The sequence below is a fragment of the Terrapene carolina genome, unplaced genomic scaffold (genome assembly GCF_002925995.2).
Source record: "Terrapene carolina triunguis isolate 2854851 unplaced genomic scaffold, T_m_triunguis-2.0 Scaffold449, whole genome shotgun sequence".
Taxonomy (NCBI): domain Eukaryota; kingdom Metazoa; phylum Chordata; order Testudines; family Emydidae; genus Terrapene; species Terrapene triunguis.
In genome coordinates, this window is record NW_020664800.1 from 2292788 (window position 1) to 2312230 (window position 19443).

A 19443-nucleotide genomic window follows, 5' to 3' on the forward strand; every position below is an offset into this window, starting at 1 on the left:
AAAGCACTCAGTGCTGGGAGGGGAATGATCAACAGCTTTCAGCAACCCGCAGGCCTGGATGGGAACTCAGCAAAGGGGCCGTGGGACAAGCCACTCACTTGGGATAGGAGGAGTCTCCGAGGCCCAGCACGGCATAGTCCATCTGGCAAAGGGAGGCGGGGGACAGGTTCTTTCGGAAAATAAACCTCCAGAAATTCTACAAGCAAACACAGTCAAGAATCGCATGGCTCCAGCGTGCACCCATCCCACAGCCTGCTTTGCCCTCCTGCCCTGCACTGCCCTGAGGGCCCAATCCTGCTGGGACGGGGCCGTGATCGACTGGGGTCTGTCTCAGTTGCGTGATCGGTTCAGCTGAGTCCTTGGAGATGCAGAATACAATGCGTTCTCTGGTTTATCCAGCAAACTGAAGCCAGGAAACAAGCAACAGTCGGCCTTGCCATGGTGTCAGTTGGCAGGGAGCACTCGGCAAGCAGAAGGCAAGCCCTGCCTTGCCATGACAGCAGGACAAACTGAGGCCATCATCACTCAGCAAGCTGCTGAGATCGCATCACCTTCCACGTTTATGTCCCAGCAAAAGTAGGGGACGCTTCTCAGCTCCAAAGCCTCCCCAAAGAAAGGCTGCAACGGGGCTATTGTTGCACGGGGTCCCATGTAGCCCCATGATCCCCATCTCCGGCGCCCCTCCAGGTCCCCATAACCCCTCCACCACTCCCTACACATCCCACCCGCCCTCCCCAAATCGCTGCAGGCAGGCGCCACCTGCTGCTGCTTGCCTGTTTAGGAAACAATCGGTCTCGCAGAAACACAGTCACAGGAGTCAAACTGGGGGTAGAAACAATACCTTCATGTTGTCAGGCGGGTCCCCTTGGCCTGTGGTTGCACACACAAATACCACCAGCAGCTCCTGGATCAGCTGCGCCTGCGTGCACAACAAACATGGACACACACGGTTAGGGCCAGCAACCTTCAACAACCACTGGCAAACTGCACAAGACAGCGCACAGCGCCCCCCTGCCCCTCCTTGGCACAGCCCCACACTGCCCCCTCACAGCCAGACCCCCCTACACCCGCACAGCCACAGCCCTGCATACTGCACCCCCTCTCCACATAGTCAGACCCCCCCACACAGCCCCAGTCCTGCACACTGCCCCCCAGCACAGCCAGCCCTGCCGGCACAGTCCCAGCTCTGCACACCGCCCCCCGCACAGCCAGACCCACATACTGCCCCCCCAGCCCTGCATACCACCCCCCAACACAGCTCCAACCCTGCACAACCAGACCCCCTGCACAGCCCCAGTCCCACGCACTGCCCCTCCGCACGCCCACACGCACCCCCCACCAACGCGCGCCCCCCCCCCCCGGACCCCCCCCCCCCCCCCCAGCTCCATCCCCGCACAGCCTCAGCCCTCCACACTGCCCCCCTGTACAGCCAGACCCCCACACCGCCCTCCTGCACAGCCCCAGCCCTGCACACTGTCCCCCCGCACAGCCCCAGCCCCTCACAAGGTCCTCCCCCACAGCCCCAGCCCCCCACAGCGCTCTCCCGCACAGGACACCAGCAGGGAGGGCATTCTGGGGACAGGCAGGCTGGTGAGCACAGCATGGATCCTCCCGTCAGCAGGATCTCATCCAGCAGCTTTAACCAAGCCCAGGTTTACGCAGTACAGCCGTGTGCTCAGAAGGGCCTGGCGCACTTTGTCCAAGCCTCTCGGCCCACCCAGCACAGCACGAACAGCAGGTTTTAACAAGACCCGTTTGTGGTTTTCGCAAGTGGCTTTGTTTTATCTTATTCTGGCCCCTGACACCCCCAGTTTCTGCAGGACACGCTCATGCTCTTTGTCTCGTAGAAAATGGCTCTAAGTAAACCCAGGGTGGCACCAATTTGCACTAACACAGCTAAAGGCGTGTTTAACTCCTTCCCAGTTCTCAGTCTCTGCAGCAGCGTAGAGCTTGTGAGCTTGCAAGGGGACTTGGAGGCCAGCGCACAAGCCAAGCCTTGTCAGAGCGCAGGTGGCTGACGTGCGGCCGGGGTGCTATCCAGGGCACCCTGAAAGGAACTCAGTGGCAAGGGATGAATATAGAAGCTGCACAAGGCTCTTCTCGGCCTCAGCACTCATTTTACCCCCATACTCACCACAGGGTAACTGTCCAGGGCCTCTACCCTGCAGTGAAAGCGGCGCCGCTTGGCTTCCCTGCCAATTCTCTCGGCTGTATCTTGAGCTGTCCCAGTCTGGCTGCCAAAGAGAACGAGGAGCTTCCGTTCCGCCATCTGAAAGAGACAAAACTACTCAACAGAGCCCTCGAATAGCTCAGGGGCACTGTCAGGCTGGGAGCCACTCCGGGGAGTCACCGGAGCTTCGGCAGGGTTCCGTCTGGGTGTACCAGGGAGCGATGCTTCGGCACCTAGCAAATACCAGGGGCTAAGGGTTAGAACAAGGCACTAGCACTCAGAGAGTCTGGGCTCTAGTCCCAGGCCCGCTGGGCAGCCTTGGGCCAGGCGTGCCCTCTGGGCTGCAGTTTGCCCATCTGCAAAATGCATGTGACAATACATGACTACCTCATTGGCTGAAAGAGGGGTGCTGAGACTTAATTAACCTTTGAGAGTCTCCAAAGAGAAACATCAGCGGGGGGACAAAGTAGCATGATCACTACTGCCGAGCCTCTCCCTCGGCAAAGGGACTTGACAGCAGCTCCAAATAAAGCGACGCTGTTGACTCAAAGTCGAGCCGACTGTAGACAATGATTTCAAAGTAGTGTCAGGCCCCGGTCTTGCCCTACAGCCCCCTGCCAACTGCTGTTGATTTGCAATCCCACTTTCCTAGCTTTCAAATGTTTCCCACCCCTCCAGGACTGGCTCCAGGCACCAGCAAACCAAGCGCGTGCTTGGGGCGGCACAGTTCCAGGGGCAGCACTCCGGCCACCTTTTTGTTTCTTGTTGTTGCTTCAGCAGTTGCGCTCTCGGAGGGTTTTATTTTGCTTGGGGCAGCAAAAAACCTAGAGCCGGCCCTGCACCCCTCGTTGCTGTGTGAAGGACCCACACACATAGGAGAAGTGACTCACTGTCTAGAACGGGAACAGCAACACTAGCTAGACGCAAAGTGCCACCAACTGTACAAAGATCTGACCAGAGGATTTTTCCTCCCTAATCTCTTTCGGTGCCAGGGATCCTGTGTGCATGGCTCTCGTGTCGGTAGCACACCACAGACCCAGGTCAGACTGAAGCCTGAGGTTCAAGTTGATGGTGTCCCTGGAAGGACTAAGGCAGTGGTTCTCAAACTTTTGTGCTGGTGACCCCTTTCAAACAGCAAGCATGTTGCTTATAAATTAAAAACACTTTTTATATATTTAACACCATTATGTATGGATGCAAAGCAGGGTTTGGGGTGGAGGCTGATAGCTCGCGACCCCCATGTAATAACCTTGCGACCCCCTGAGGGGTCCCGACCCCCAGTTTGAGAACCCCTGGACTACGGGATGTATCTTACTTCCAACCAAGGAGAGAGTGAAACTCCCACCAACTCCAGCGGGGGCAGTATCGGGCACTTATTTGCTTTTTTAAAAATGTCTATGGTACCTGCCCACTGCTGTAGTGTCAGGGTGCTCGGTCAGCAGCCAACAGCAGAGTCGTCCCCCAACAGCCCCAGGGCCAGACACCTGATTCCAAAAGGGTCAGGGGGCCACAGTCAGCCCTTTGGGGCAGATTCTCTGATCCATACCACTCAGCCAGCACTGAGAGCAGAAACACCTGCCAGACCTGCTGGAATTCCCTCTGCTTTGAGGGAGGGGAGTCTCCAGTGGGCACAGAGCCAGTATGTTCCCACATCACCACTCCCACAGCCCCGGGTGCAGGTGGCATGTTGGGGTGCAGGGGGGCACATCAGATGTGGAAGGGGCAGCGGCTGTTGCAGGCTGTGCTCCAACTCCCAGCAGGAGTGGGGTCCCCAGGGGACTGATGGCAGCTAGTGCGGGTTAGGGTAACCCCCAGGCTGCTCTGCCCGGGGCTGGGGCAGAGAATCGGGAACTGGAACTGCTGGTGGCTCTCACCTCTCCCAGCAACTGTGTGGGGCTCAGTCCCCTCTAAGCTGCGCAGCTGCGCAGCAGCCTAAAAAGCGCCGTCCAGCAGGGCGAGATTCCTCTTCCCCAGCCCCGGCCCTGCCAGGGGAGAAGCGCCCCTCCCCGGCCCCAACCCAGCCCAGCCCTGCTGCGGACGGGGGAGAGGTGCCCCTCCCCGAGCCCCAACCCAACCCGGCCCTGCCGCGGCCAGGGGAGAGGCGCCTATTCCATGGCCCCAGCCCCAGCCCTGCCAGGGGAGAGAGAGCTGGGCGGACTCCTCTCTCCCCCCCCATAGCCCCGGGGAAGGCCTGCACCCCAAACCCCTCAACCCTGGCCCCACCCAGAGCCCTCACCCCCCCCCGCTCCAGACCTTAGCCCCCTCCTGCATCCCAGCTCCACCCCAGAGTCCGCAACCCCCCCATACCCCAGCCCTGTGCCCCCCCCACATGAATTTTGTTATGGGCACCAAAATGGAGATGATGTGTCACACATCACCTCCATTTTGGTGCCCATAACAAAATTCATTCCACACACGCGTGGTAAAAATCAGAGGGAGCACTGGTGTGGGAGCAGGGAGCCGTCTGGTGCCAGAGGCTGCTCTAGGCTCAGGCAAAGCCAGTCAAGCCCCTGCCCTGCCCTGCTCTCCCTGGGCGCCCAGCAGGGAAGCAGCTGACCGAGCAGCCAGAGCTACTCGCTTGCCCCCACCTCAGTGCAGCAATGAACCCATGGGAAACAATGAACCCAATCTCCTCCCCATAGCGATGGGGATTGAACCCACTGCCTCTTGTCCTGCCCTCTGTGGCAAGAGAGAACAACTTTTCTCCATCTGTTTTATGGCAGCCTTTCAAGTCTTTGACGAGCGTTCTCATGTCCTCCCTTAATCTTCTCTCTTCCAAACTAAACATTCCCAGTTGCTTCAGCCTTTGCTCGTATGGTATGCATTCCATCCCTCTGATCATCTTTGTCGCTCACCTCTGGATCCTCCCCAGTTTCTCTACATCCTTTCTACATATTGACCACCAAAATTGGACACAGTCCTCCAGCTAAGCCCCAACCAGTACTGAGTAGTACTCTATCATCTCCTGTGACCTGCTCTGTTAAAGCAACCTAAACTCACATTTGCTTTTTTTTGCAATAGCATCGCATTGCTGACTCATGTAGAGGTTGTGATCCACCACAGCTCCCAGATCCTTCTCAGCAGTGCTGCTGCCAAGCCAGTTCTCCCCCAGTCTGTATTTGTGCATTTGGTTTTTCTTCCCCAAGTGGAGCACTTTACATTTGTCTTTGTTGAATTTCATTTTGTTGTCTATAGCCCAGTTCTCCAATTTATCAAGATCCCTCTGAAATGTAGCTCTATCCTCCAAAGTGTTGGCAACCCCCCTAGCTTTGAGTCATCTGCAAATCTGATCCGTGTGCTCTCTAGATCTACATCCAGGTCATTAATAAAGATGTTAAACAACACCGGACCCAGAACAGATCCCTGTGGAACCCCATTTGAGACCTCCCTCCAGCCTGACATCATCCCATTAATTGTTACTCTTTGTTTGCGGTTCTTTAACCAATGATGTATCCACTTAATGATAGTTCTGCCAAACCCGCATTTCTCCAGCTTACCTATCAGAATGTCATGTGGGATTGTATCAAAAGCCTTGCTGAAGTCCATGTACATAAATTATGTCCACCGCATTCCTCCTATCCCCCAAACCTGGCTGTTGGACCAGGCAGCAAGTTACCAGGATGGCTCCCATCCACCTCCTCCCACTTACGTGTAGCCAGGAGATTCTGACAACTTCATCTGGATGAGGATTTTGCAATTGCCATCTATGCCCTTGTCACAATGATGCAGTGTGCTCTATATTTTAAATCCATCTGGAAACCGAATCTGACATAAAAGTCGACCACCTGTTTGTGAAGTATCTCACAGTGGGATCTGCCTGTGTGAGACACTTGTCTTCTCTCCTGGAGATATTCCGCCACGGGGCAGTCAGCAGATGGGCTTGAGCTAGAGTCTCCTAGATATAAATGAGAGGGATTTGCTGACAGGACATTCTCCGTGAGGGGCTGACACACAGCGGTGGTTCACTGCTCTATGGCAGCAACACCTGTCAGGCCTGACATACACACTACACCTAACATACTGTTGCTATGATATAGACCCTAAATGATACAATGTAATGTACCACTGGAAAACTCACAACTCACCGATCATTAATATTAGTGTGTGGTGTATGTACAGGTAACATGCAAAATTACAAATGTGCTGGAACTACGTTCTTAAAATGGCAGGCAGGCAGGTCATAGGGTACCCCAATCTAGACAAAGGAATGTGGTTCTGCCAGCTTGAATGTGTCTCCAAGGTAAATCAAGAGATATTGGAAATGTTTTTACATAAACATAAACAAAGTCATCAAGCTAACAAAGAGAGGCACCAGCATGTATCAACTGATTGTATACAATATGACTGTATTATAAAAGTGTATTGAATAAAATCTCTTATGAAAGCCTGTGACAGACTGGTGACTAATATTGTGAAATGTCTGCACTAACACTATATGAGGAATTATGGGCATTCACTGATATGACGCTTTAAAGTCTGTGACCAAACACAGGGAGAAACGCGTTTTCTCCCAGACAGGAGGGAAGGCAGCTACCTACCTGTCTCCAATCCATGTAAATTAAGCAGTGTGGACTGAATACAATGGAAGCCCAATTTACATATAAATCAGCAGGGGGGTGGGTAGCCCACAGGAAGGGAAGAACAGCAAAAAGCCTTCCTGGCTCTTGAAAGAGACACAATGCATTTGGGGATGATATAAGGGGGGTAAAAAGACATTTAAGGTATCATTCATCTCGGGGATTCAAGGGCCCGGAGCTCTTGAAATCACAGAGGGCTGGGTCCTTCAACCAAGGGGCTTGAAATCTCTGGGAACTAAGTTTAGGTAGGAAACTTACTGAGGCAAAGATTTCCATTACTTGCGTCTGATGAAGTGGGCATTCACCCACGAAAGCTTATGCTCCAATACCTCTGTTAGTCTTAAAGGTGCCACAGGACCCTCTGTTGCTTTTTACAGATTCAGACTAACATGGCTACCCCTCTGATACTTGAGGCAAAGATTGTAATTTGCTGAAACTAAGTTTAAATCTATCTCATATCTCATCTCAAAAAAAGATATACTGGCATTAGAAAAAGTTCAGAAAAGGGCAACTAAAATGATTAGGGGTTAGGAACGGGTCTCATATGAAGAGAGATTAAAGAGGCTAGGACTTTTCAGCTTGGAAAAGAGGAGACTAAGAGGGGATATGATAGAGGTATATAAAATCATGAGTGGTGTGGAGAAAGTGAATAAGGAAAAGTTATTTACTTGTTCCCATAATATAAGAACTAGGGGCCACCAAATGAAATTAATGGGCAGCAGGTTTAAAACCAATAAAAGGAAGTTCTTCTTCACACAGCGCACAGTCAACCTGTGGAACTCCTTGCCTGAGGAGGTTGTGAAGGCTAGGACTATAACAGTGTTTAAAAGAGAACTGGATAAATTCCTGGAGGTTAAGTCCATTAATGGCTATTAGTCAGGATGGGTAAGGAATGGTGTCCCTAGTGTCTGTTTGTCAGATGGTGGGGATGGATGGCAGGAGAGAGATCACTTGATCATTACCTGTTAGGTTCACTCCCTCTGGGGCACCTGACATTGGCCACTGTCGGTAGACAGGATACTGGGCTGGATAGACCTTTGATCTTACCCAGTATGGCCGTTCTTACGTTCTTAAATCTTAAAGTGTATTTCTACTTTTGTTTGTTTGTAACCCTATCTTTATTCCCTATACCTGGTATCAGTTAAGCCTTTTGTTTAATAAACTTATTTTTTTTATCTAAACCAGCTCAGTACTGTGATTGAAATGAGTGTTTGTTAAACATCAGTTAGATTAATGAGCTGCTGTTTCTGTCTCTTTAAAGGAGCTGCACATTTAATAACTGTGAATAATTTGGACAATTGTAATGTCAAGCTTGAACTGAACAAAAGTATTGTCAATGTTAGGCCTCAAACTTCCAGAAGTTTCACAAAGCGAGCCTTGTAAAATTAGCTTTAAAAAGCAAGCTTTGCCAAAGGAAACAGACTTGTGGTCAAAACGCGCTGCAACCAAATAACACAAGATGCTGACTCCTACAAAGTGAGATAAGTTGTACCCCCCCGGGCACAGCTTGTCTAACTCACATTAACCACATTTAAAACAATAAATTATACAGTCAAAGTGACACAAGGAGATAAGTAAGCAAAAATTATACAGGCAAAGCGACAGCACAGACCACACTGAGAATTTGGCCTACTCTGATTGGTCAGTCTGTTTTAAAACACGGCCGAACAGACAAGATAAAAAAAACGAAGGCACAGGACTGTGTGTTTGTCGGTCACTAGGGAAACCTGACCCACACCCCCTGAACTGAAGGGACGTGCACTTCTCAACTGTCTGTACCTGGCCAGTGCGGAAAACGGCCGACTGAAAGGTAACGTATTTTCGGACAAATGCAGTATAAGTTTATGGAGTAAAGAAGTCTGGTTGCTCAAGCTGAATTGATCTCAAGTCTGTATTGATACTATAGTGTTAAGAATAGTAGTAAGTAGCTGATGAATAATAACTTTACATGTACTTGTCTTCAGTATAACTTGCCATTTATATTCATCCTTATTCAGTGTTGGTCTTTATTCTTGCTTTTCTTATTTTGTCTGTCTTGCCTTTATAGTCGAAAGTCATTAAAAACCTTTTTTGAGGAATAATCAGTTTTAAATTTTCTTATACGGGCACTACTCAATCTCATTACATCTGTGTTGGGTGGTGGGAAGTGGCAATCCCCCAGGGAACAACTAAGGCCCTGATGCATGTCCCCCTCTTCCTTCATCTCTGCACTAAAGTCTGTGTTCCAGGAGATGGCTCCAGAGGGAGACAGTTTTGTGGAAATTTTGGACTAGATAGGGTATGGGGGGTCATTCTGCAAAAACACTAACTGGGCAGTGGAAGCCAGGGTATGACCTGCATGCTTGTCTGCTGGCTAGTGATGTATGGGCTGTGAAATATAGCAGCATAGTATTTAAGACACCCAGAGTTGCAGAGCAGGGGGTGATACAACCCCTTACTGGTCTGGGTTGAACCCCAAAATGTCACAGAGTATTAACTTTGGACCCAGCTCTGGGCCCACCTACTCTCCCTGGCATTTGAAAGGGCAAGGATTATGAGGGTGGAATTGTTCAATCTTTATTTTCTGCTACATCCCTTCTGGAACTGTAGCAGCTGTAGAACTTGTAACTGTATTTTGGCAAAGCTCCTACAGCAAGGAATAGAATCACAGAATCATAGAACTGGAAGGGACCTGGAGAGGTCATCTAGTCCAGTCCCCTGCACGCGAGGCAGGACTAATTATCTAGACCATTCCTGACAGGTGTTTGTCTAACCTGCTCTTAAAAGTCTCCAATGATGGACATTCCACAACCTCCCTAGGCAATGTATTCCAGTGCTTAACCACCCTGACAGTTAGGAAGTTTTTCTTAATGTCCAACCTAAACCGCCCTTGCTGCAATTTAAGCCCATTGTTTCTTGTCCTATCCTCAGAGGTTAAGAACAATTCTTCTCCCTCCTCCTTGTAACAACCTTTTATGTACTTGAAAACTGTTGTCATGTCCCCTCTCAGTCTTCTCCTCTCCAGACTAAACAAACCCAATTTTTTCTATCTTGCCTCATAGGTCATGTTTTCTAGACTGTTAATCATTTTTGTTGTTCTTCTCTGGACTCTCTCCAATTCGTCCACATCCTTCCTGAAATGTGGCGCCCAAAACTGGACACAATACTCCAGTTGAGGCCTAATCAGAGCGGAGTAGAGCGGAAGAATTACTTCTCATGTCCTGCTTACAACACTCCTGCTAATACATCCCAGAATGATGTTTGCTTTTTTTGCAACAGCGTTACACTGATGACTCATATTTAGCTTGTGGTCCACTATGACCCCCAGATCCATTTCCACAGTACTCCTTCCTAGGCAGTCATTTCCCACTTTGTATGTGTGCAACTGATTGGTCCTTCCTGGAGTACTTTACATTTGTCCTTACTGAATTCCATCCTATTTACTTCAGACCATTTCTCCAGATCATTTTGAATTTTAATCCTATCCTCCAAAGCACTTGCAAACCCCCCACCCCAGCTTGGTATCATCCACAAACTTTGTAAGTGTACTCTCTATGCCATTATCTAAATCATTGAGGAAGATATTGAACAGAACCGGACACAGAACTGATCCCTGCAGGACCCCACTCGTTATGCCCTTCCAGCATGACTATGAACCACTGTTAATTACTCTCTGGGAACAGTTTTCCCACCAATTTTGCACCCACCTTATAATAGCTCCATCTAGGTTGCAGTTCCCTAGTTTATTTATGAAAGATTTATAATAGATGCTTTTTTATTTATAACAGATGCTTTTATCTTTTTGTCCCTCTATAAAATGAAATAAATAAATCTAGAGTTAAGGTTGGTAGGTGACAAAGCCATTACAAACCCCCTTACCAGGAAGTCCACAGCTAAGAAAGCGTAAGTATTAAAGTATAGAAATGATAAGTGAAGTTAAGGTAGGTGATGGTCAGACAAAGCTTTGTGACGGGGTATTAAGGCAGAAAGCACATATCAGCAACTCGAAGGCAAAACTCCTTACAAAAATGTTGCAGTTATTGTAAAGAACAGCAACGCAGTACTCCACCCCCGTTCTCCCTGACCTATCAGCTGCTTTTGACATAGTCAGTTGGGGGCAGGTATTTGTACCTGGTAGTGTGGGCCCCTTCTGAGGGCCCTAAACACCACCTTGACCCTTCCTCTCTCCACCGTGTATTAACAGAGCTAATTTAGACTCAAGTAAGAGTCTTGTTGCATGCTGCAGAGCTGAAATCACTAATACCTAGGTCTAAGCAGTAGAAAAGAAAACGATATACTCTTGAAACCTTGTCCTGCCTTGGCTTATGACTGTCCTCCCTGGCTCTTCTCCTAATCCAGGGGTGGCCAACCTGGGGCTCTGGAGCCACATGCGGCTCTTCAGAACTTAACAGGCGGCTCCTTGTATAGGCACCGACTCCAAGGCTGGAGCTACAGGCGCCAACTTTCCAATGTGCGGGGGAGGGGGGTGCTCACTGCTCAACCCCTGGCTCTGCCCCCACTCCACCCCTTCCCGCCCCTCCCCTGAGCCTGCCGTGCCCCCGTTTCTCCCCCCACCCATCATCAGGAGGTGCCGGGAGAGAGGGGGAGGTGCTGCCGGCGGGTGGGAGCTGATGGGGGCTGCTGAGGTATTACTGTGGCTCTTTGGCAATGCACATTGGTAAATTCTGGCTCCTTCTCAGGCTGCCCCACCCGCTAATCGATCCTTCAATGTGTCCTCGGGCGGATCCTCCCCACCCTCCCACCAGCCGGCACAGGCGCCCCAGGGCTGCGTCCTTGGTCCTCCCCCGCCCAGAGACCCCGCCCCTCCGCCGGACCCGCTGCTTCCCCCTGCGCCCAGAGCGCCCAGAGGCCGCGCGGGCCGGGGCTCCCCAGCGCTGCCGCCAGGACCTGCCTGGCCGCCCCCCGCCGCGCGCAGCCAGACCGCGGGGCTCCGCCGGACCCACCTGTGCGGCCGGCAGCGCGTCGCTTCCGCTTCCGGTGACGGCATTAGCGTGCGCCGCCGCGGGGCCGGAAGTCAGGCCTGTGGGCGGGAGCTGTCTGGGAGCCGCGGCCGGGCTGTCCCTGGGCCGGGCGGGCTCTGCGCTGAGCGGGCGCTGACCGGGCCGGGCCCCGGCGCGATGCTGTTCTCGCTGCGGGAGCTGGTCCAGTGGCTGGGCTTTGCCACCTTCGAAATCTTCCTGCACGTGCTGGCGCTGCTGGTCTTCTCCGTCCTGCTGGTGCTGAAGGTGGACAGCGGCGGCGCGGAGCTGTCCTGGTGGCAAGTTTTCATCCCCTTCTTCGCGGCCGACGGCCTGAGCACGTACTTCACCACCATCGTCTCCGTGCGGCTCTTCCAGGACGGGGAGAAGCGCCTGGCCGTCCTTCGCCTCTTCTGGATCCTCACCATCCTGAGCCTGAAGTTCGTCTTCGAAATGCTTTTGTGTCAGAAACTAGTGGAGCAGACCAGGGAGCTCTGGTATGGCCTCATTATGTCCCCCGTCTTCATCCTGCTCCAGCTCCTCATGATCCGAGCCTGCAGAGTGAACTGAAGAACCGGGGCACTGAGGGTTTGTACCCACATCGCAGTGAGAGGAGCACTGTCCCGCCACTGCAGTATTAACCCCCACCCGAAGCGTTAATCGAGCCTCGCTGCTTAGTTTTTGGCAACTTTCTAGTCATTCTCTTCGACCGTATAAGTCTGAGGTGTGAGAAGAAGCTTTTGTACTTTGTTAAATTATTACATAATATTGGCCCTGTGTTTTCCCCAAATATATATTTATGTTGGGTCATTCGTCTAAGGTGCATTTCACACCTGGGCGTTAATGTTAAAAATGTCATGAAAGGCAAACCTAACCTGCTCATGTCACTTGTTTTGTAATAAAAATGTATAGATGATATTTAGTAGTCTCATTTATAAGCTCTCTTCTGTAGAAAGCCAGTACTCGTAACCTTTGCCTGGGAATGTGTGTTACTCTAGGGCTGACTGTGCCTTGACCAAGAAATTAGGACCTTGACAAAAAATAATTGACTATCCCTTCCCATTGGGTTAGTTAAATCTGCCACAGACTTCTTTGCAAAAGTCAAAATGACAGCCGAAAAGCAAATGCAGCTGTTGGTGTACCAATCCCACACAATCAGCTTGTGAAAAACTGTGCTCCAACATGTATGCAGGGTTCATGTAGGGTGACCAGACAGCAAATGTGAAAAATTGGGACAAGGGGTGGGGGGTAATAGGAGCCTATATAAGAAAAAGACCCAAAAATCGGGACTGTCCCTATAAAATTAGGACATCTGGTCACCCTAGGTTCATGACATATGGGGTTAAAAAACAGTCTTTATAGAACAAGAACTGAAGCAGTTTGACAGGGGTGTTTTCTGTGTAGATCAGTGTGTTGAATGTAGGTACCACAAGAAACTCCCAGTTCAGAAGACACTCTGAATTGTCAAATAGCCTGATGTTCTGAAGTGTGGGTTCATCCCTTACTCTGCTTTGAGAGTCTCATGATTGCAGCCAATGGGAATATTTCCCCCATTTCATAGCTACTTCAATGCCTAGGGTCAGTGGCTATAGAGTAACTGGCTGTTTTCCTGTTTGCCATGTATTTGAGATAGCCCTTTACCATTATTTTTAGTGTCATTCGTTTTGTGTACTCCATTTCTGTTTGGAGGATGGATCATGTTCTGCTCAGCTGTTATGGTGCCTCTCAACTGATGTTTGATACTGCACTTTGTGGCTTAGTAACTGTTCCTATGTGCAACTGCCGTGTCTTGGAGACTGTAGTCACTCTTCATATTTGGGAATATAAACCTTGTTTGCATGTTCCCAAAATTTTAAAATGTGGTCTATGTTAATTTCCTTTGTATTTGGAGGGGTTCTGCTTCCCCGCCTCTCCCCCACTGTGCTCCTTCAAACGGGGTGAGTGAAGGATACAGGGTCTTAAGTTTTGTTGCAACTCCAATTGTTATTTTCTTCTTTTTAAAGTATTTCTTCTGTTCCTCCCCCTCCAGCCATTTATTTATTTATAAACTGGTTCCAGGTGCTTCTAATACAGGAAGCTTCGCAGCTGTGTATATTCCTGTAGTGTTTTTCAAGGCAGTAACATGCAGGTCATCAGCATCTCATGATCTTTATTTCATGCCTGTGAACTGCCGAGGAAGTGCTACTGTACTAGAATGTTGCCTTAGTACCCAAGGAAAACAAGCTGAGATTTTCCTACTAGACAGGAAGAGAAAGTTTCATGGGCCTGAACTAAATGGAAAGCCCTGCATTGGACCAGGTAAACCTATCTAGGAATGGTACATGAGAGAGATGGAAAATGACCCATTACATTACACCCAGGCAGTCCTGTCCCCTCCGGGGGGTGGCTGTGTGGAATTGGACACTGCCAGGCAGTCCGGCCCCCTGCCTTGGCAGGGGCTGTGTGGAATTAATCAGTGCCCCTCTGCTGTCACGCATGTCCTGCTTCTGCACCCTGCTGTTACACAGTTGAGTCCTTGGCCCAGTGGTGCCATGCAGTCTTTGCTAATAGATCCTGGCTGTATGGAATTCAGAGGGACCCCTTGGTGGTAGTGCTTTGGTTCCCATACCATGGGATATGCACGGGATTAATACCTTGATGGCTGGATGATCTTGATAAAGCAGAAGTCCAGTGTGTCCGGAAGGTTTCCACGCATTGTTATGAGAACTAAACAAGCACTACCCGGTGAGTGTATTTGAGTATGCACAGTGGTCACATTAATTTTCATTCTGCAAACACAGACTGGTGTTAGCCCCCACTTCAATGATGCCTACAAGGACCTAACCACCTACTAACAGCCAGCAGGTTAACTTGGGAAAGTGAAAATATCTGTATATCATTTGAGCTTTCATAGAATCATAGAATATCAGGGTTGGAAGGGACCTCAGGAGGTCATCTAGTCCAACCCCCTGCTCTAAGCAGTAGTGTCAGGATGTGGCAAATCATTAGCCCTCCCCGCATCTCCAAACTCTCTCTCTCTTTTTGTTTCCTTCAGACTGTAAGGTCTTTGGGACAGAGGCAGGTCTTTTGTACAGCAGCATGCTGATGTTATCCAAAACAAACACTAAATCTTCCTGCTTTGCAGAAATTTCTGTGCAGCTGAGCATAATTGGTCTGTGCAGGCATGCAAAAGTCCCTGTGCTTAAGACTCACAGGATCAAGTGCCTCCTGCAGTAAACAAAGAGCTGTTTTTCTACCTTTTCTGTATGAGGAAGTGAAACTGCTCTTGTTTAAGCAGCAGGCTGTACCTGGGAGTGGCTCATTAAAGACTGCAGGTGCTGAAGCTGAGGCAGGTACCAGTACAAAGATCAGTTATATAACTCATGTAGACACATGCTGTCAGCAACCTCTCACATAGTGTTAAGATTTCAGAATGGATTGTACATAACTCCAGTTATGTGAGTCCTCTTATCTGATGCATGGCTAAATGATTACATGAACTCCTGATTATCCAAAGAAATTGGGTGTCAAGGATAATAATGCCTTTACTACAACTGGAATGACAAAGGCTGGTGCTGTATGTTCTGGTGCATGAATAAAAAAAATGCATGAAAGGTCATAGGCAAATGTTTCCTGTTTTCCTACGTGATGATTTCTAGCAATATTTTGCTGACCCAGGGCACAGTAAGACTTTGCCTTCATCCCCACCACTGCTGTTCAGCTCCCAAGGGTGCCCCTCTCTGCCATTATGGTAAACAGCATCCACTGCTGGAGACATGCTTGCGCCACCACAGGAGACACACCAGGGAGCTATGGTGTGAACAGAAGTGAGGCCTCGGATGGCCTGGTCACACTCTCACCTGTACAGACAGGAAGCTGAGGAGAGCGCTTCTTGGGGCCCGCTTTTCTTTCCCCCACTTTTCGACAGCACAGGCATGTGTTGGAGCAGCCTGTTCCTCATCATGCTGGCCAATCAGAGACTAGAGAAGGTGTCCAAGAACCTGTTTCCTTCCACCTTCTTTCAAACAGAAGAGTGTTGGGTTTTTCAGGCTTGGTGTGCAGTACACTTTGGGTGGGCCAGGCTCAGGAGGCATTGATCGTACAGAGCTAATTCTTACATGCCTGCTCTGGGTTTAAACCTTAGAAAAATGAACGGAGGCCAACATTTTCCAGTTGGGATGTCCCAAGTCAGGCACCTAAATGAACGGGATGGTACTTGGAAGTGCGTAACCAGGCCTCAGCTCCCTTTGATGGTAATGATACCTCCCATTGAACTCTGTGCCTTTCACATCAGGCCAATTACTTAGATCCCCCAAGGAATTTTTATAGGAGAGGAGGGGATTTCCAGAATCATTTAAGCGAGCTTGGAGCACAAAGTCCCAGTGACTTGTAATGGGGTATATGCTCCCAACACCCTGGGGTGCTGTTGGAAATCTCACCCCTAACTCTAGGCACCTGTGGTGGGAAAATGTTAGCCTTCATCTTTTTCTAAAGGACAGTTGGATGGAGCAGTCACCTGCAGCATTCTGCATACTTATTGCCCATTGTCTCTTCTCCTCTTTTAGTTCAGGGAAATGAGTCCTCAAAAGATAGCCTTCATCGGCCACGGTGGCTTCCTTTTAACCCCTAATGAGAGTGGGTGGGTCCAGATCTGGATTGAGGTTTTTCAACAGCAGAAGAGCTAGCGTGTGGAGGAGCAAAGCAAAGAGCAGGTTGCAGGAGCTGACTCTGCAAGTTACACTCCAGGGATGCAAGGGAGCATCCCGGCCAAGGAACTTGCAGGATCAGGGCCTTTGTTTGTAACTACTAGGTACTTCAGTGGAGCTGGGGAGGCTGAAGTTAAGGAGAAATGTTCCTTTTTCAGGTCCTTTGGTGCTGGTACAGAGGCTGTGTGCAGTCACCACTAATGAGACAGTTCACTCATTTGGTTACCAACGTCCACCTCAGCTTGATTCCTGTTCTGCACAGAGCCACTGAAAATTAAATTAATGGAGATATCCTATCTCCTAGAACTGGAAGGGACCTTGAAAGGTGATTGAGTCCAGCTCCCTGCCTTCACTAGCAGGACCAAGTACTAATTTTTGTCCCAGACCCCTAAGTGGCCCCCTCAAGGATTGAACTCACAACCCTGGGTTTAGCAGGCCAATGGTCAAACCACTGAGCTATCCCTCCCCTTTTGAAACCTCACAATTTCCCTTTGAAAATAGGCTGCTGGCTGGCAGTTAGGCTTGTCTACACATGGAGTTAATCCAGAAGAGCTATTATGCTTTAACTCCACACTCTACCTTAATCTGAATGAACTTTCAAGTGTAGACAAGCCCTTTGAGTGTGTGTTTGTGGGGCCATGATTGTCACAGTGCACAGTCTAGTTTTCTCTCATCTGAACTGTAGCTTTGTACCACGAAAGAACCATTCCATTTCCTTAGAAGATAAAGAAGGTTGTTAAATGAGCAATGACTCCTTCCCAGCAATATAACCCAGCTCCTTATGAAATCTGTTCTCTCCAGCTAATAAGAATCATTAGGATTCTTGAGCCTAGTCTGCACTAGAACAGCGGCTCTCAACCTTTCTGGACTGCACCCCTTTCAGGATTGGTCTTGCGCACCCCAAGTTACACCTCACTTAAAAACTATTTGCTTACAAAATCACAGATAAGAAGACAAAAGTGTCACAGCCTCCCTGTTACTGAACAATTGCTGACTTTCTCATTTTTCCTATATATTCTAAAATAAACCAGTTGGAATATAAAGATTGTACGTGCATTTCCATGTATAGTACATACAGCAGTAGAAACAAGCCACCGGCTGTATGAAATGTTAGTTTGTACCGACTTCGCTGGTGCTTTTTATGTAGCCTGCTGTAAAGCTAGGGAAACATCTAGATGAGCCCATGTACCCCCTGGAAGACCTCTGCGGACCCGTAGGGGTCCATGTTCCCGGATTGAGAACCAGCACTTGCAATCACCCGTGAGAAAAGCTCTCTACCAGCACAGCTACCCCGGGAACCCCTCCTAGCGCCGGGCAGCCGCTGGTGTAGCTCAGCGAGTGACTTCAGCTAGTCTGGCAACAGGATCGTTTTGCCATTATAACAGCATCTCCGACCGGGCTGTTGCCAGCCTAGAACGACCCCCTTGTTGAACGGACACACGCTGGCAGGGCGGGGCTGACCCGGCTCGTGTTTCCCCGCTCAGGAAAGACTCCCGGTGCTGGAGGCGATTTCCTGCGAGCCACAGAGCCCGGCCCAGGAAAGCGGACCCGCAGCTCCAGGGCGGACTTTTCCCTCCCCGGCCCCCGCCCAGCTGCAGCCCGCTGGGTCGCTCGCAGCAGCCCGGCACCCCCGAAGGAGGCGGCTCCGGAGCCTTTCGGGGGTTGCCCCCCGCCCCGTGGGGCTCTCCCGGCCGGGGCCGGGGCGAGCCGGGCTCTGTGCACATGGCCCCGCACCGGGGGAGCCTGGCAGCGGAGCCCGGCTGGGCTGGGCTGGGCGGGAGCCGGCCGAGCGCAGCGCCCCCTGCCGCGCACACAGTGAGCGGGGCAGCCCCCGGGCTCTAGGACCGACCCCCACCCGGCAGCGCGCACCTGCCCTGCCCCGCCCCACCCTGCCCTCCAAGACACGCCTCTCACCCGGAACTGCTGTCCAATGGGCGGCGCCGCTCGGGCGCGAGGGCGCGATGCCGCCGCTGCTGTCCAATGGGCGGGTAGAGGGCGGGGCCGCAGGTCCGGAGGCGGCCGGCGGGGGGCCCGGTGCCTGGCAGTGCTGCCCCGCACCCCGTGCCGCGCGCACCATGGAGCCGCCGCTCTCCTCGCCCGGCGGGCCGGCGCTGCCCGTGTGGAAGCGGGAGATCCTGGAGCGGAAGCGGGCCAAGCTGGCGGGGCCGCCCGCGGGCGGGGAGCCGGAGCCGGGCGGCGGGGGCGCGGCGCCCCAGGAGGAGCGGCTGGTGCTGGCCGACAGCCTGGGCCCGCTGCGCGAGAACCCCTTCATGCGGCTGGAGAGCGAGCGGCGGCGGCTGCGGCAGGGGCTGCCCGGGGGCGGGCGGCGGGGCGCGGCGCGGCCCCTGCAGGAGCTGCTGGAGCTGTACAGCGCCGTGCCCGGCATCCGCACCATCCGCGCCGACAACATCCTCATCATCGAGTCCCAGCCCGACGCCGCCGCCTGCTTCGCGGCCGGGGAGGGCGCCCGGGACCCGCCGCCTGCCGCCTCGCCGCGGGGCCGCGACCCGCTCCGGGACCTGCTGGCCCGCCAGGGCTCGGCGCTCACCGAGATCCGCGCCGCCCAGGTCTTCGTCTACGAGCCGGTCGAGCCCGGCCAGGCCGGCAGGGTCAGCCGCCTGCTGCAGAAGTTTGACCAGTGGCCGCGGGGCCGGCGGCGTCGGAGCAGGGACGCGGAGCCCGCGGTGCCAAACTCCCCTGGCAGCCCCCCGGCCCGGCCGGTCCCGGGCTCCCCGGTCAGCGTTGCAGCCCCCCAGCGGGTCCCGGTCCCCCTGGCCAGCCCCCCAAACCGGCGGGCCCCGGGCTCCCCAGTCAGCACTGCTGCCCCCTGGCCGGTCCCGGTCCCTCCGGCCAGCCCTCCAAACCGGCGGGCCCCGGGCTCCCCAGTCAGCACTGCTGCCCCCCGTCCGGTCCCAGTCCCTCCGGCCAGCCCTCCAAACCGGCAGGCCCCGGGCTCCCCAGTCAGCACTTCTGCCCCCCGGCCGGTCCCAGTTCCTCCGACCAGCTCTCCAAACCGGCGGGGCCCGGGCTCCCCAGTCAGCACTGCTGCCCCC

The 19443-nt window shown here is 52.1% G+C and overlaps 3 protein-coding genes across 5 annotated transcripts in view; 2 read left to right on the plus strand and 1 right to left on the minus strand.

Moving 5' to 3' along the window:
• Positions 1-6061, minus strand: part of NDOR1 (NADPH dependent diflavin oxidoreductase 1) — a 39099-nt gene extending 33038 nt beyond the window's left edge. Inside the window, exons 1-4 of one of the 3 annotated variants that reach the window (XM_029913106.1) lie at positions 5956-6061; positions 2135-2269; positions 842-919; positions 99-196 (exon numbers count right to left, since the gene is read on the minus strand). In XM_029913106.1, the coding sequence (XP_029768966.1) occupies positions 99-196; positions 842-919; positions 2135-2269 (311 nt within the window). In that variant the 5' untranslated portion in view covers positions 5956-6061. Of the gene's footprint in view, positions 1-98; positions 197-841; positions 920-2134; positions 2270-5667 lie in introns of all 3 variants that reach the window. The other 2 variants (XM_029913105.1, XM_029913104.1) reach the window with 2 other exon arrangements.
• A 5738-nt stretch (positions 6062-11799) lies between these two features.
• On the plus strand, positions 11800-14157 carry TMEM203 (transmembrane protein 203). Its single transcript, XM_026658475.2, has 2 exons — positions 11800-12898; positions 13031-14157. Exon 1 carries the CDS (start codon positions 11865-11867, stop codon positions 12273-12275), a length of 411 nt encoding a protein of 136 aa, XP_026514260.1. The 5' UTR covers positions 11800-11864; the 3' UTR covers positions 12276-12898; positions 13031-14157.
• A 4194-nt stretch (positions 14158-18351) lies between these two features.
• TPRN (taperin) overlaps positions 18352-19443 on the plus strand; it is a 22788-nt gene continuing 21696 nt past the window's right edge. The window contains exon 1 of the mRNA XM_026658484.1: positions 18352-19294. Coding sequence (XP_026514269.1) covers positions 18352-19294 — 943 coding nt within the window. The remainder of the gene's footprint in view (positions 19295-19443) is intronic.

Coding starts and splice junctions, on each gene's coding strand:
- TMEM203 (XM_026658475.2), top strand. CDS start 11,865: ATGCTGTTCTCGCTGCGGGAGCTGGTCCAGTGGCTGGGCTTTGCCACC.